A 15,445-nucleotide genomic window follows, 5' to 3' on the forward strand; every position below is an offset into this window, starting at 1 on the left:
TTGTTTTCCAGCTCCTCTACCCATTCCTGTCATCACCAGTAACTCTTCAATCTGTTCTTCTTCATCATCATCGTCAGTGTCTAATTGTTCACTGCTGTGTTCAGTTGTGAATGTGAGAGCTGTGACTCTCTCCTGGTACAAAGGAAACAGTTTATTGTCCAGCATCAGTGTGTCTGATCTCAGCATCAGTCTCTCTCTACCTCTGGAGGTGGAATATCAGGAGAACAACACCTACAGCTGTGTGATCAACAATCCCATCACAAACCAGACCACACATCTGGACATCACTCAACTCTTTCAGCCATGTCCAGGTATCTCTTTTTCTCTAATTGGGTTAATTTCATCAAAATCGTGTTTTATAATATTTACTCAATCGGCTTTAAGGTTATCTGTATGTGTTCTCTCATCCGTAATGTTATCTTAAATACTGACAGTTCATTGATAACAGATATTGTCATGTACAAATGTTGGTTTAGCCCCGTTAAACATCATGTTTCAAAAAGAAAAAAAATTAACATAGTTGAAAAAAATGATTTTTTTTTATGATTTGCAATATTAATGCTTGTAAAGATTGCAGAATATCAGACCTGTTGTGAGCTGTAAACATCTAAATATTCAAGTATGCCTACTTTACTTGAATACCTGTTGAAGTGTAATATGTTCAATGACAGATTGCATCTTTCACAATAATTGTTTTCTTTCAAGTTTTAACTGTACTGTATTCAGATAACACTAATGACTGTTTTCTCTGTGCATTACAGCACTGGATGAGAGTTCACGTCCCATGTGGCCAAGAGTTGTAATTCTAGTGTTCGTAGTAGCTATTTGCATTTGCATTTGCATTTGCATTTGCAGGTTTATGTACCTCAGAAAGCGTAAACAACCAGGAAATGGAGGCAAGTATTGGAGTCAGGTTTATTAAATGTCTGATAATTATTAAAACAGTTTATACTAAGGATGAAGAGATATATTATGTTGTTACATCATACTGTGCACATGGGTTTCAGACAGAGTATGGTAAGATATATTGTGTTACAGTGATGTGTGTCTTGTTTCCATGTAAAAACACTCTCAGCTTTTATACATTCCTGTAGTCTACAGTGTATGTGTCTGAGCATGTACTTACATGATCACCCTGCTGTGCTTTAAAAAATACACCTGTAGTTTTCTATTATTCTGTCTTTGCTTATATAAATTAGTATGACACGTGTGTTTAAACCAGCTTGATTTTATTTTTAATTGTAATTTTGTTTTCTTGCAGGAGAATCACACACTGAACGCAATTGTTAGGACATGAATTTAGGATCAAACATACTTTGTATTTACTGGTGTACTGTAGGTCAATGCCATGAGTTCTTGCAATTTTTCCCCTACTTATATATGTTTCATTACATTTCATTTGGGAGCAGCTGTTGTAAAATTAGTTAGTTATTGTAAATATGTATCTTTTTGCTTCACTCCACCTTTCACAGTATTGTTTTGTATGTTTTTATATATTTTTTATTTATATAATGCTTTAGGGGTGGGTGTCATATAATCCTTCATCTCTTTCTCACTTACAAAAAAAAAAAAAAAAATCTGGATGCAAAAATCAGCTTTTTGCTGACAGTCTGAACAAGGCCTGTGTGTGTGTGTGTGTGTGTGTATTTGTTTTTTTTGTGTGTTAAGTTAAAGTGATGAATTTTGACATATTTTAGAAATGTATTTTATTTCGTTTTTTTTTCATTTGGGATATGGTTTTTAATTTGTGTGTGTTGCTATTTGTTTCTTTTGGCTGATGTTCACTCCTGAAGGTGCTTTCACTGGTGTTAAAAAAAAGTTTGAGACGTCCCCAACCTCAGCTTGATAGATGATCAGTTTCCTATAATGCTGATTATTACTGTGTCACTTCACCAACCATCTTTTAACTTGAACTCTGGACTTCAGGACACCGGATCTGCACCCTTCCAGGTTTCTATATGCCCTCCCTTTCTCTGCGATCAGTCAATGTGCATCACCTAGTGGTTCCATTGAATTGTAGTACAACGTTGCTGTCTAGAGCAATCTTCACTTTCTCTGTTCCTCAGTGTCTGAGACTTTTAAGAAACAGCTTAAGGTATACAGTCATCCCATGAACACTTGTACCACAAAGGCACTCCGTATGCATGTATTCCCTCTATATCAAGTTTGTTCGTTTGACTTGTGAAACCTGCCATGTCAGTACTGTTGGATTTGTTGCTCTTGGATGATAAATTGCTTGACATGTTTCTTATTTGAAAGGCATGCTTGCATATAACCCTGAAAAGATCTATAACGATGATGCAAGCACATAATGAGAACAGTTGTGACCTTAAATCCCATTCAGACAAAACAACTCTTTGTGATTGCAAGGGAAACTGATGGGTGTTGTCTCGTAACCATATAGCCCTTCAGAGAAGCATCTGAGAAACTTTAAAGAATGTGCCACGAGAAAGTAGTTTTCGTAAATCTAGAAGATGTGAGCTCCATCAGTTTGTTTCTCACAAATAAATACTAATATTACATTTCAATAATACGTCATTTTAGCCACAGTGTCCACTGCATCTATGAGCACTTCATTTTACATATGAACAGAGTGCTCTTCTCTTCCCTGTTGATATTTGAACTAATGCAATGGTGTCCAATCCTGCTGCAGTGTGTGCTCTTACATGAATATTGATGCCAAATCGTTTGTGAAAAGTATCTGCTGCAAAATCTGTAGTTTACATAAAACAAAACAAAGTGATCTATATTAAACAATGTCCAATGTATGTATGATTTTTTAGTGGCATATGTGTTTTTAGACATTAAGTGCTTCCACAGCTCTGCAAAGGGACAGTCAAGGGACTGATAAACTACAGGAATACACATATCAATTAAATTCTAGTTTATTTGACCAATTATCCTTAAACTTGCATTATTATTTTTTTCCTACTGGCTTGAACAGTTTGATAAACACTGATCTAAGTGAAAATCTTTCATTTCAGAGAACATTTGAGCCAATCAGGGGTGCGTTTCCCAAAAGCATAGTTGCTAACCTGTGAGCAACTTAGTTGGTTGGAAATGGGAAATTGAAATTGTATTGCAACCAACAATGTTGCTAACTTTTTTAGCAACTATGCTTTTGGGAAATACACCCCAGGGCAGTTATTTTAAATGACAAACTAGACACCACTCTTCCATGAACACAAACCACATGGACACTTTCTCTCTCTGTCATTCTGTCCTTTTTTCCAGTTTCACTTGGGCTGAAGTTCACTTTTGAAACCTGCCACGGCAGTACTGTGAGATTTGTTGCTCTTAAACAAAAAAAATTGACATTTGGTAGCCACATAGATGTTCATTATAAAGGTTTCCAGCTGACATTTTCACAGTCAATCTAGTAAAATGATGTACATAATAAGTTATGAAAATAAGTTATGAATACATAATGTGAACACAGATGTAAAAATAAAAAAAAGTGACAAGAAAATCCAACTGACCCAGTCAGTGGGGGGTGTATGGTGTTTGATTTAGTTTAGAAGCACTCTGACACTGTCACAACTCACGTGTTACACATGGTGCATTTCTCCACTAGTAGTCATTTTTTGGATTGTCTTTTGGTAGGCTTTAACAACATGATCTATAAGTTAAGACACTTATATTAACATTTAGTACAGCTTTTCTGTTAGTTTACGGGTATGATCTTCAGATTAAGAAACATCAGAACAGCTGATGGGAGCACGTTAACTCTTCAACTATTCATACTCCTGAACGCCATTTATCTTCTACGTATACTCAAAAATGCATGACCTTAAGGTTTTTTTGTTTTTGTGTCTCACTGACAATATGACTGTAACGGCATTAAAAACTTAATCTTCAGAGCTGCTCTGAGAGTTTCTTTACAAGCATTTTACCATTTCATTTGAGAAAAACTATCGTCATATTATATTCACAAAAAAGAATGGTTATACCGAAATTAGCTTTAAGCCTTTCAATAATGAACAGATTATCACTAGAAATAAAGGCTACTTTTCAAATACAATGGGTTTGATTTTCATCCAATATTACAGCTATTGCTTTATTTTTTTCTTTTTACCAGATGTGAATTATGACATGAGGTTAATTACAAGAGCAGTGACTAAGAGTGACATGTTTGCACTGACATCAGGTCAAGTAAAATGCAAACTCATGGTATTGGCCCACAACACAACAATATATATATTTTTTATCTGTGTGATCTGTTTGATCTTAAATTATCTTAATGCTTGAGTACATCAATGTTTTCCCTTCCATATATTGCCTTATCTCATACATGAGCAGCTATCTAGTGGGAAAAAAGCACAACAATTTTTTTTTATTTTATTTTACAGTTCATTGTCAGGTAAATAAAGCATTCTTGTAAATATGTTATTTTGTTTCTCTTCACTAAAGATCTGAAAGATCGGTCTATACATTAGAGCTGTTTTACCTGATGCCTAGCATGATATTAGTTAGGCGGTATTATAATGTTTATGGCTGATGTCATGTGTATTGGGTTGCGTATTTATGTTAGATAAAGGCGTGTTTACTCTAATAGCAAATAATGAAAAAAAATTTCCATTGATACCTAATGACACCTGGTTTTTCTTGTATCACCAGATATTATACATGTGATGGGTGTTACAGTGTTTGCAGTAAACAACTTCCTCTATAGCTTCCCTTGCTCCCCTTTAGTTAGACTGGGATCATGGATGAAGAATGAGCTAAATTAAAGTGCATCTGCACACTGGTTCTCATGGCACTGTAATGTCATGTCTCATAATCTACAAATAATTAAAGAACATTGTTTTTTTTTGTTTTTTACTACAAATAATAGTCTCAAATCGTTGAAGGACTTTATTTCATTAGCATTTTTAAATGGCCTACTATTTAAACATATCATCTTTACAATCACAATTTTTATGCTAGACTTGGCTTTGTTAGCTGTTTGTGAAATACTTGATGGTCTTTCTTTTCGCTTTGCTGACATGTAAACTAATCTCATAGCTTTTCTGGTTTCTGTAGGGCTGGTTGCAAAACAGGAGGATCCACAATAGTCTGTGAGCGTTCAAGGGAGTTTCAGTTTTGGAAGACACACTTGCGATTTGGTACCAGCATAAAAATTATGACCATAATTGGCCATAGATGTCTCGTTAAACATGACAGGTGCATAGGGAGTGTCTTTTGAACTTTATGTCTTCCCATTTCAAACTGACTGGAGTTTTATAGTGTGAGGTTGGATCGTTTTAACGGCACGTCACATTGTGGAGTCCAGGAGTTGCAAATTTCGGCATTTCGTTGCCTTGTACCTAACATGTGCAGTGACGATAAAGTTGAATCTAATCTAATCTAAATTTGGAAGAATATGTCTTGGAAAACTTGTGTCTTTTGGCTGTGTATAATGATCTCAGATGGTAGGTTGCCCTTTGTGTTTTATCAATTAAAACTAAATAATGTGGCTATAGAACAGATTTAAATACTAAGACAAATATAAAGTAGATTTATTAAGTCTTTTTAATAAATTGTTTTGTTCTAGGTGCGTTTGGTGGTACAGGAGGCGTGAAGTCGGTATCAGTGATGGAGGGAGATTCTGTTACTCTAAACACTGGATTATCCAATATGCAGGATCACATATTAATGTGGGAATATGGACCTCAAACTCTCGTAGCTGAAATCATAAAAAGGGCTAACCTGAGCTTTATGTATGATGGGAAATTCAGAGACAATCTGCTTGTGGACAACCAAACTGGATCTCTTACCATCACAAACATCAGTATTACACAGTCTGGACTTTATAGACTTCAGATCATCAGTCGCCAAATAACAGTAAAGAGATTCAACGTTACTGTCTATGGTGAGTATGTTAAGAAATCTTAATTACCGGAAACTAGGCTAAACACATATAAAGTTTTGTTTTGTTTTTTCCTTCCCTGTGGGATGCGAGAGATGGAGAAGTATACAGATATACAGGATAATTTAATAAGATTTGTGAGACATTTTCTGGCACTTTGTTTCACAGACGGTTGAATAAAGAGTACACCCCATAATTTAAATCACTTCAAGCACTTACCCTCAAGTTGTTCCAAACTTTATTAATTTCTTTCTTATGGTGAATGCAAAAGATGATGTTTTGATGAACCAAACATTGGCTAATATGCATTAATATCCAAAGTATTTTTTTTTTCCATTGGGGACCAACTGATTGGTTACCAACATTCTTCAAAATATCTTCTTCTGTGTTAAACAGAAGTAACTTTTACAGGTTTTAACAACTTGAGAGTGAGTAAATGATGACAGAATTGTTATTTTTGCATGAACTATTCCTTTAAGGGTTCGTTTTGTGTGTGTTTATGTACTGCTCCCACAGCATTAGCTTGGACTTCCCATATTGACTTGGCTTATTTAAGTGAAAGCAAGCAATCACACCCTCAGCAGACAACTAGAAATGGTTCATTCATGAAGTTTTTTTTTTCTTTTTTTCAGAATTGCTTCCCATTCCCAGCATTAGTAGGGATTCTTTACAGTGTTCTCCATCATCTTCATTGTCTTCAAATCACAGTTGTTCACTGTTGTGTTCAGTGGTGAATGTGAGTGCTGTGACTCTCTCCTGGTACAAAGGAAACAGTTTATTGTCCAGCATCAGTGTGTCTGATCTCAGCATCAGTCTCTCTCTACCTCTGGAGGTGGAATATCAGGAGAACAACATCTACAGCTGTGTGATCAACAATCCCATCACAAACCAGACCACACATCTGGACATCACTCAGCTCTGTCACACGTGTGCAGGTATGTCAGGGGTAGTAATAGAGTCTAGGCTGCTCTATTGTTCTTTGTAGGACAAGACTGATATATGTATTGTACTGTAGTACTGTATCACTGCTACTTTCCTGTGACTCAAACAGTAGAGCAGAGCACTAATAATGCCAAAGTTATAAGCTTGATTCCGATGTAAAACAAGTGCTGTTGTCTATTTCTATTATAGAATGGAGACACTATTTATTTCTAATCGTACTAATACTTCCTGTATTCCTGGCCATCACTGCCGTTTTTAAAATGACATCCTTGTTCAGCGGAAACTGTGAACACACAAGAAGGTAATTATGATTGCAACTTTAATATTCACAACTTAGTCTTAATTGTTTAAAGCAGTGCTATAAACATTACAACATTACAACAGGTGCATAAAAACTGACATAGTTTTAACACATGCTTTAGTTGGATCATTTTTGGTACTTCAAATGCATGCCACAATGTGTCTGAGAGTTGAGACAACATTTTGAATATGTTTTTGAACACTTTTCTTTTGCCAGGTACATTATCTACAGCTCTGTTCTGGGTACTCTGTGTACACAATACGGTAAGATACAGTTTTACTGTAAACACTGTGTCTCTCTGTTCAGCTCCATCGCAGATGTGATCAGTATTTGTTTTTGCTTGCATATATGTATGGGCATGATGCTATTGTTCTGTGTGTCCTTCAGCATTCTTGTACAACAAAATCATATTATAACCCTTTTTATTTTACAGGAACCCGACAGCAGATCACATGATATAATCAAGCGTTATGACAAACTGAGGATTCAGCAGCATTAGTATTAGTTATATCCTACAACAGCTGAATCTTTGGCCACAGTATAGAGAAATGATTCTATTTAGTTCAATATTTAGTAAGATGACCAGGCCTCTGTATATTATTATTGTTATTATTATTCTTATTTATCTGGAAATTATTATACAGTATGCCATTCAAACTGAAACTAACTTGTTTTAATAAAAAATCACACTATGAAAAAGTCATTTCAAACATGAAGAATATGGGTAACCAAACAGCTGCTGCACTGAGGGGGAAAATACACTGGGAACCAAAAAAGTGACAGAAAACTTCCCACATTCTTCAAAATAACTTCTCTCATATTCAGTAGAAGACAGAGGTGGAGGTGAGTAAATGATGACAGTCTTTTCCTTTTTGAGGCGAAATATTAATGTAATGCAATGTTTATTAATATAAAACCTGCCTTCTTTAATTTGATTGGTCATCAGTAATTTAAGTGCTGTAATTTAACTTGTATAACTTTTGTAACTTGTTAACTATTATTTTATATATATATATATATATATATATATATATATATATATATATATATATATATATATATATATATATATATATATATATCCATTGGAAAAACTTTATTCTTAAACTGAAAGTAACAAAAACTTAAAATAGTTGATTTAGATATGTTGATGTGTGGGGTGAAATATAATTTGTTATGCGGCTCTGTAAAGAAATCTTAAACATGGAAAGCCACAGTAGATCCTATTTCATGGCTTCCGATATATCTAATAGAAAATAAAATAAGACATGATTTCAGACTTTTTTTTTTATCACTAAGCAAAGAATTTAAATGAGTGAAATTTGCCCAAATGGATGGCAGTGAAACGGCTTCTCTTCATGTGTTCATTAAGGTTTCTTTTATGTCTGAAACTTTTCCCACACTGAAGGCAGGTGAAAGATTTTTTGGGAAAAAAATGTTCCCAGTCTGTGAGTGACTCAAAGATTTGACATGATGATGTTTCTCCTCTGCTTCACTCTGGTCTTCAGTCTCTTTCTCTTTTATTGAGGCTAAAATGAAAGGGAAAGGATTTAATTGTTTGTTGGGAGTAATGCACTACAAAAGTAAAGACATTACAGTTATTACAGTATATTACTTTTTGCTGCAACCAGGGGCAGTTCAAGAACCTTTTTAAGTGGGCTTCAGCCCCTTCATATACATGTATTTGTACTACTCATATTTTGCACAGACTGCACACTGTTCTAGCTATTAATGTAAACTGTACAAAGCACAGTAAACTATTTCTATAAAAATATCATTGCACTACTGTAATTTTACATACAATACATTGTTTAACAATACCTTTGCACACTCATCCAACTGTATTACCACTGTTCTCACATTGAGTCTGTTCATAATGTTTATATAATCCAACATTGCTCTGTTCATAATGTACATACAATCCCTACATTACATTCCTATTTATATTCTGCTCAAAACTGTATATAGCAGCTCCACTGTACATTCTGGAAATCATAGCTTCACTTACTCTGCACTTCTATGTATATAAAACACTGTATTCTTGCACTTCTGGTTAGATGCTAACTGCATTTCATTAGCTCTGTACTTGTACTCTGCATAATGACAATAAATTGAATCTAATATAATCTTATTTGTCTTCTCAGCCCCCCTAAAAAATATATATAATCAGCTGAACTATCAGGGTTACAAATTGAGTTCACTTTTGCATCTTCTTGAGCAAATACACACAATATTATGTCACCACAATATAACCACAATTATTGGAAAGACTACTGACTTGGCAGTTGTCCAGAAGACAATGATCAACACAGAAGGTCATTGCTGAAAGGCCTGGCTGTACACAGAGTGCTGTATCAAAATATATTCATAGAAAGTTGACTGGAAGGAAAAAGTGTGTTAGGAAAAGGTGCACAAGCAACAGGGATGACCACAGCCTTGGAAATATTGTCGAAAAAGACGATTCAAGAACTTCGAAGACCTTCACAAGCAGTGGACTGAAGCCGGAGTCAGCTCATCAAGAAAAGAAAGCTTGCTTTTTACAAAAAATAAAGATACCCCTTTTTGTTTTTTTGTTTTGTTGCACATTTATATAATATATTTTAAAAAGGTAGGTATCTCTCTTTATTGAATTACAAGATAGCCAAAACATATTAATAAAAAAAAAGAAAAAAAATAGGCTGTTGTTGCTACAAGATTATTAATAACATCCACACTTAGTAAATATGTCATAAGTGGTAGAGTAACTAGATTTCCTAAGCACAACAGTAAAGATAATTTAAAAATAAACACCAGATACGTATACCACTAAAAAGTGTTAAGATGCTTTTACAGCTTCCCAAAATACACAGGGACATGTATATTAAATAACTGTAATAATAATTCCTTCATAATGCAACATAACTGTTGTATATATTACGGGGTGAAAAAACCCAATGGTTACTAAATAAATAAAGCAAATTGACTGTCACGTTTGCTGAAGATGCATCATTGTACTGGCAAGAGCTTGGTATTTCCATAAATTCAGCTTTATTTCAGACATTTGTTTTTTTTATGATTCTGCAGAGAACTACAATGAGTGAAACTTTTGCCACATGTATGGCAGTGAAACGGCTTCTCTCCGGTGTGGATCCTCTCATGTGATTTCAAGATCCCCGGACGATTGAATCTCTTGTCACAGTGTGAACACCTGTAAGGTTTTTCTCCAGTGTGGATCTTCTGGTGCTGTTTTAACTCTTTATTTGTAATAAAAGTCTTCCCGCAATAACAGCACAAATGATCCTTCACACCGCTGTGTCTTTTCTGGTGCTGTGTTAAAAAGCCCAGCTGACTATAACTCTTTCCACACAACGAACACAGGTGAGGCTTCACCTCTGAATGAACGATCAGGTGGTTCTTCAGGGAATTTGCCAGAGAAAAGTTTTTACCGCACTGCTCACAGTTATATGGTCTTTCTCCCGAATGAGAGAGCATATGGGATTTAAAATACCTAGAACGTGCAAAACTCTTCCCGCACTGATCACATGTGTGTGGCTTTTCCCCAGTGTGGATATTCATGTGATCATTAAGGTTTCTTTTATGTCTGAAACTCATCCCACACTGATCACATGTGTGTGGTTTCTCTCCAGTGTGAATATTCATGTGTTCATTAAGGTTTCCTTTACGCGTGAAACTCTTCCCACAATGAAGGCAGGTTAAAGATTTTTTGGATCTTTTCAGGGAAAACATTTTCTCAGTCTGTGGGTGACTCAAAGATTTGACAGGTTTCTCCTCTTCTTCACTCAGGTCTTCGGTCTCTTTCTCATTCTCTTTGATCAAGTCTGAAACGACAGTCCAAAGAGAGAAATACGAAGGGAAAGGACATAAAAGTGAACCCTGATGTATTAAAAAGACATATGCATACAAATATTTGTATAGCATTGAGTGCATTTATTTACACTAAATTTGCAGGCCTGCTACCCATTCTAGCAGTTTATTTATTTGATACATTGTTTTATTTTGATGTTCATTTCTAGAAATTAGTAAAATTACAACTGTGTGACTGTAAAATACTTATGTATACTCACGTAAGTCCTGAGGTGTGAGATGTTTAAAAGTTTAGTAACATGGTGGCAAAAATCGTAAACCAGGGGCCCGTTCTTCGTACGTCGCTTATTACATCCGAGATCAAATGACACATCCAAGATGATATCATTGTGCTAATCATGATCCGGCTAATTGGGTTCTTCGAACACACCTGTTGTGTATGATTAGTATCGCTGGATTGAGTTATCTGAGATAATTGCGCATTCATGTGTTGGCTTAAAAGGGGATATGTATCGATACTCGAAACCATGATCAGCAGCGCAGCGATTGGGTGGTGGCAAGACGGCAAGGTAATGACGTCATATAATTTAAAATGACACCTGACGAAAAACTTGACTAATTTCTGGACTTTTATAAGGAAACAGCCAAGCAAACAAAACTACATAAATGTTATAATAGATACATGAAACAGATAATAGATACGTTTTTTTATTTTATTAGAATTTTTCCAAGATTTCCAATTATTTAGATTCGCAATTTATAATAGTTGTGCAGTCTTTACATTTTTATTTCAATGTAGAAATTATCTATTTATTTCATTTTATATTTGGACAGATTTGTTATGTGACAGCATTAATGAAAGTTTCTTAAAGGGACAATAAGTAACTTTTTAGGTATTTTATTATCTAAAATCAATATTTTTATTCATAAATATGCCCTCAATGGTGTACAAATACCTATGCCAATGTTTAAACTAATCCTTGTAAATGAAGAATTTATTATCTTTATATACATGGGACGGGTAGGTTGACGGAGGCTTCCATGTAGTTCCGCCATCTTGCAAAACTATAATAGCAGAGAGGGACAAAAAGTACTAAGCCAACGCGTTTCCACAGCGCGTTTTCGGTCAGAGCCAGAAACGCAGGTGCAGAGCAGTGAGAGGCGCTTGAAACTGCACCGGCAAGTTTAAAAGTCTGGATTGCATTCTTATTATGGACCATACATATGCCGCGCCACAGGAGAAGAAAACATAGTCGCCAAAACAGTCAAAAATAGAACGTAAAAGGAAACGTGACCGTAGATTACAGAAAACAAGAGTTAATGTCGGGGAAGCTTTTTCTAGGTGGAAAGAGCTAATGCTTGATAAAGATTTCAAAAGAGACGCTGAAGTGGCCAGTTTTCTTCTCGACAGGTAGGTCAGTGTTTGATGATGACATCTAACAATGCACATAATTCAGAAAATATAACGAATAAAGAAGACATAACTACTAATTACAATATTTCATGTTTTCCACAGTCAGTAATTCATACTGTAACATTCGTTTGTTAGTTGTCATGTTGCAGTTTGTTTGAAATAACACACCTGTTCACCTGAAGGAAAACTCGACGAAGTGCTATTAGAAGACATCCTGTCAAAGCTTTTTGGTACATATCGCCTACCGTAGATGCAATGCGCATTTGAAAAAGCGAGGCGCTGGAGAGCAAAATTAGTTTGAATGCAAAATACAATTTCACCACTAGATGGGAGTAATTCCTACTTAGTGTCCCTTTAAGGGTCAAAGATCATGTTATCTGCATTTCCTGCACTCCATCAAGCCACTCTTATAATAGCAGTCATCACTCAAAATAATGCTCGACTCTATTATCTGTATAGCATGTGTGTAAGACTCTAATACAATTATGAAGTAATACTTTTATGACAAATAAATATTTCAGTGAGTAAAACTGGCTGTGTCTATAGTAGGCTGTTATGTACTACACAGCATTTTTTTATATTTTTTTTAAATATTTTTTTTAATGATTATTATTTTAAATTCTTGTCCCTGGATCAGTACGATACTCTTGTAATAAAGTAGCGGTGGTAGCAGACATATTTTGAGTATCAGTTCTGGTTGAAAAGAAGCGATCTAATCCTGTTTACATGAAATAAGCCTGCTCCCGAGCAGGTTTAAGCTTACGGACCTGTTGCTATGACAGCAGCTCCGGGATGAGCTTCGAAGAACCAAACGATCCAAGATCACGCCAAATCGTCAACAATCAAATCCAGCTAACTGAGTTAGCGACGTACGAAGAACAGGCCCCAGCCCAGATATAAAATAAATATAAAAGACAAATAAAGTTAGACAGTATTTTCACTGATCTTTGTTTTTTTCTTCTTCTTTTTAGAAAACACTGAGAAATTGAATTGTCAAAATCCATTTGTAATCAGTTCATGTGAAAAGTGTCTTGTATTCACAGCTCCTATTGTTTTCTAAAACACTGCAATATTAATCTGACGAACTGTTGTTCTTCAGAAATAAAAGAGAATCAAGACTAAACACTAACACCAACCTTTTTCTTCTTCAGTATCTTCATGTTTTATTCTGCAGGGTTCTGGATCACTCATGTTCTCACATTTCTTTCATAAAGTCTTTCTTCTTCACTTGTAGACTGATAGGAAAATATTCCAGCATTTAATGCTGATTTGCTGGAGGAGTAAAGGTTAACTGTGATTGTAGGAGGACCAGATCTGTCATAATAAAATAAAAATAAAACCATTATTCATGTTTTCACACATTTTATTCATTTATGTTACTGACTTAGATGAATCTTTGTTAATTGGTAGTTTGCAGTTGTTAACATGAAACATGATTTTTTTTTTATGAAAAACTGGTGAATGGAGCTTTAAGTGGACGTGTGAAACAGATATTCCAGCAGCTTTTAGCTGAGCTGTTTCAGCAGAGATCTCAATTCATTTTAAATGTTTGTAGTAAGCACATTATTTGAGTCTTAGATGCTGAAAAAAATATAAAACTGCTTTGACATTTTTCTAACAATCTGAGATGATCAATAATATATTAAAATAAATAATAATTATATAACTACCATGCAACATAGAATGTGCATAGTTCAGCTTTATAGTGACTACATTCATAGTAATAAAAAAAAAGGTATTACATGTTGCCAAGATAATTAAAAGACCATGACAAAGTGATATTTTAATGTTCCCAGTGTCAAACATCTATAACTGTGATAGAATAAATATAACGTATCAGTTTTCATGTGTGCCTTTAAGCACCATAAACTGCTTGTCTTATTTCAAAACAACCTCACTGTTGTGATCATTATTATAACGCATCTCATAACAAAAATACACGTTTCAATACGTAAATACAGCACAATATAAAACACGCACATCAATCACATTAGCACCAGGTACAACAGTTCTACTTCAACTCTGCCTCAAACCGTCTGAACAACATATTTTAATCTATTACAAAATATCGCGCATTTAAAAGGTGTCACAGCGACCACAACAAATAAAACCTGTATTTACCTCAAAGAAATAAATTACAGCCACCATCTATTATCTATTCAGTGTTCAATCCGCCATCACTCCAAAAGCCTCGAAACTACCGTCCTCACCCTACCAAACAGAACTACCGTAAATACTATAGTAGTCGCAGCCATCATATTATTACTATTATTATTATTATTATTATTATTATTATTATTATTATTATTATTATAGGCAAAGAATTTCAGACGAATCCAATTAGAGTTATATTAAATGTTTTTGTTCATATTTACTTGCACGTTACTTAAATATATTTTATTAATATTTTTAACTGTGAGCTATGAGCTATATTTTAAGTAAAATTTTAAAGTAATTGTTAAGTTTTTTTTTTATATGCCTGGAATTCACTTCATTACTTGGACCTACATTGCTTTCAGAAAGTTATAAAACAAATAAATAAAGCGAATGCATAATAAAGTGTACTGCATGGCCAAAAACAAAGTTCACTCACTTTGCTTTAATATTATATCATTGCATTGTTATAACATATCATTATAAATTTTAGGGAGATATAAAGCTGAAAAACAACAATTGCTATTGATATATGTATAAAGCTGCATAAGTAGTTTCCAGGAATCAGTTTTTAGTCTATTTCCAATATTGTTTGGAAGTGGAAGACATACAGTTTTTCCTTAGACTTGATCGTGGTAGTTACCTTGCAGTCTATTCAGGGTATAAAGCTCTCGGATTTGATCAAAATTATCTTAATTTGTGAAATTCCTGGCTGTCTCCTGCCAACACCGTCAGAATCCGATGGAACTCTGGGGTATGTCGCATTCACAGTCCAAAAAAACAACAGCAAGATTAGATTAGATTCAACTTTATTGTCATTGCACATGTGGGAACAAGGGAAAGAGATACAGCATAACATTAGGAAAGAGAGGAGAAAAAAACAACACCCAGACTATGCTCCATTTGGGAGCACAGTTTGAGAACAGGAAGAACACCTCAGCAACAAAAACACATAATCAATACACCATAAACACACAACTTT

General features: G+C 34.7%; 1 protein-coding gene across 1 annotated transcript; it reads right to left on the reverse strand.

Annotated features, from left to right (window-relative positions):
- Positions 1-8,594: 8,594 nt before the first annotated feature.
- Positions 8,595-14,520, reverse strand: LOC127986964 (gastrula zinc finger protein XlCGF8.2DB-like). Its single transcript, XM_052589240.1, has 3 exons — positions 14,431-14,520; positions 13,446-13,623; positions 8,595-10,909 (listed from the first exon to the last, which is right to left on the reverse strand). Exons 2-3 carry the CDS (start codon positions 13,498-13,500, stop codon positions 10,119-10,121), a joined length of 846 nt encoding a protein of 281 aa, XP_052445200.1. The 5' UTR covers positions 13,501-13,623; positions 14,431-14,520; the 3' UTR covers positions 8,595-10,118.
- Between the last annotated feature and the right edge of the window lie 925 nt (positions 14,521-15,445).

This window comes from Carassius gibelio, chromosome B22, assembly GCF_023724105.1.
Source record: "Carassius gibelio isolate Cgi1373 ecotype wild population from Czech Republic chromosome B22, carGib1.2-hapl.c, whole genome shotgun sequence".
Taxonomy (NCBI): domain Eukaryota; kingdom Metazoa; phylum Chordata; class Actinopteri; order Cypriniformes; family Cyprinidae; genus Carassius; species Carassius gibelio.

Coding starts and splice junctions, on each gene's coding strand:
- LOC127986964 (XM_052589240.1), bottom strand. CDS start 13,500: ATGAGTGATCCAGAACCCTGCAGAATAAAACATGAAGATACTGAAGAA. Junction 10,910..13,445: donor AGATACTGAAGAAGAAAAAG/GTTGGTGTTAGT, acceptor CTGTCGTTTCAG/ACTTGATCAAAGAGAATGAG.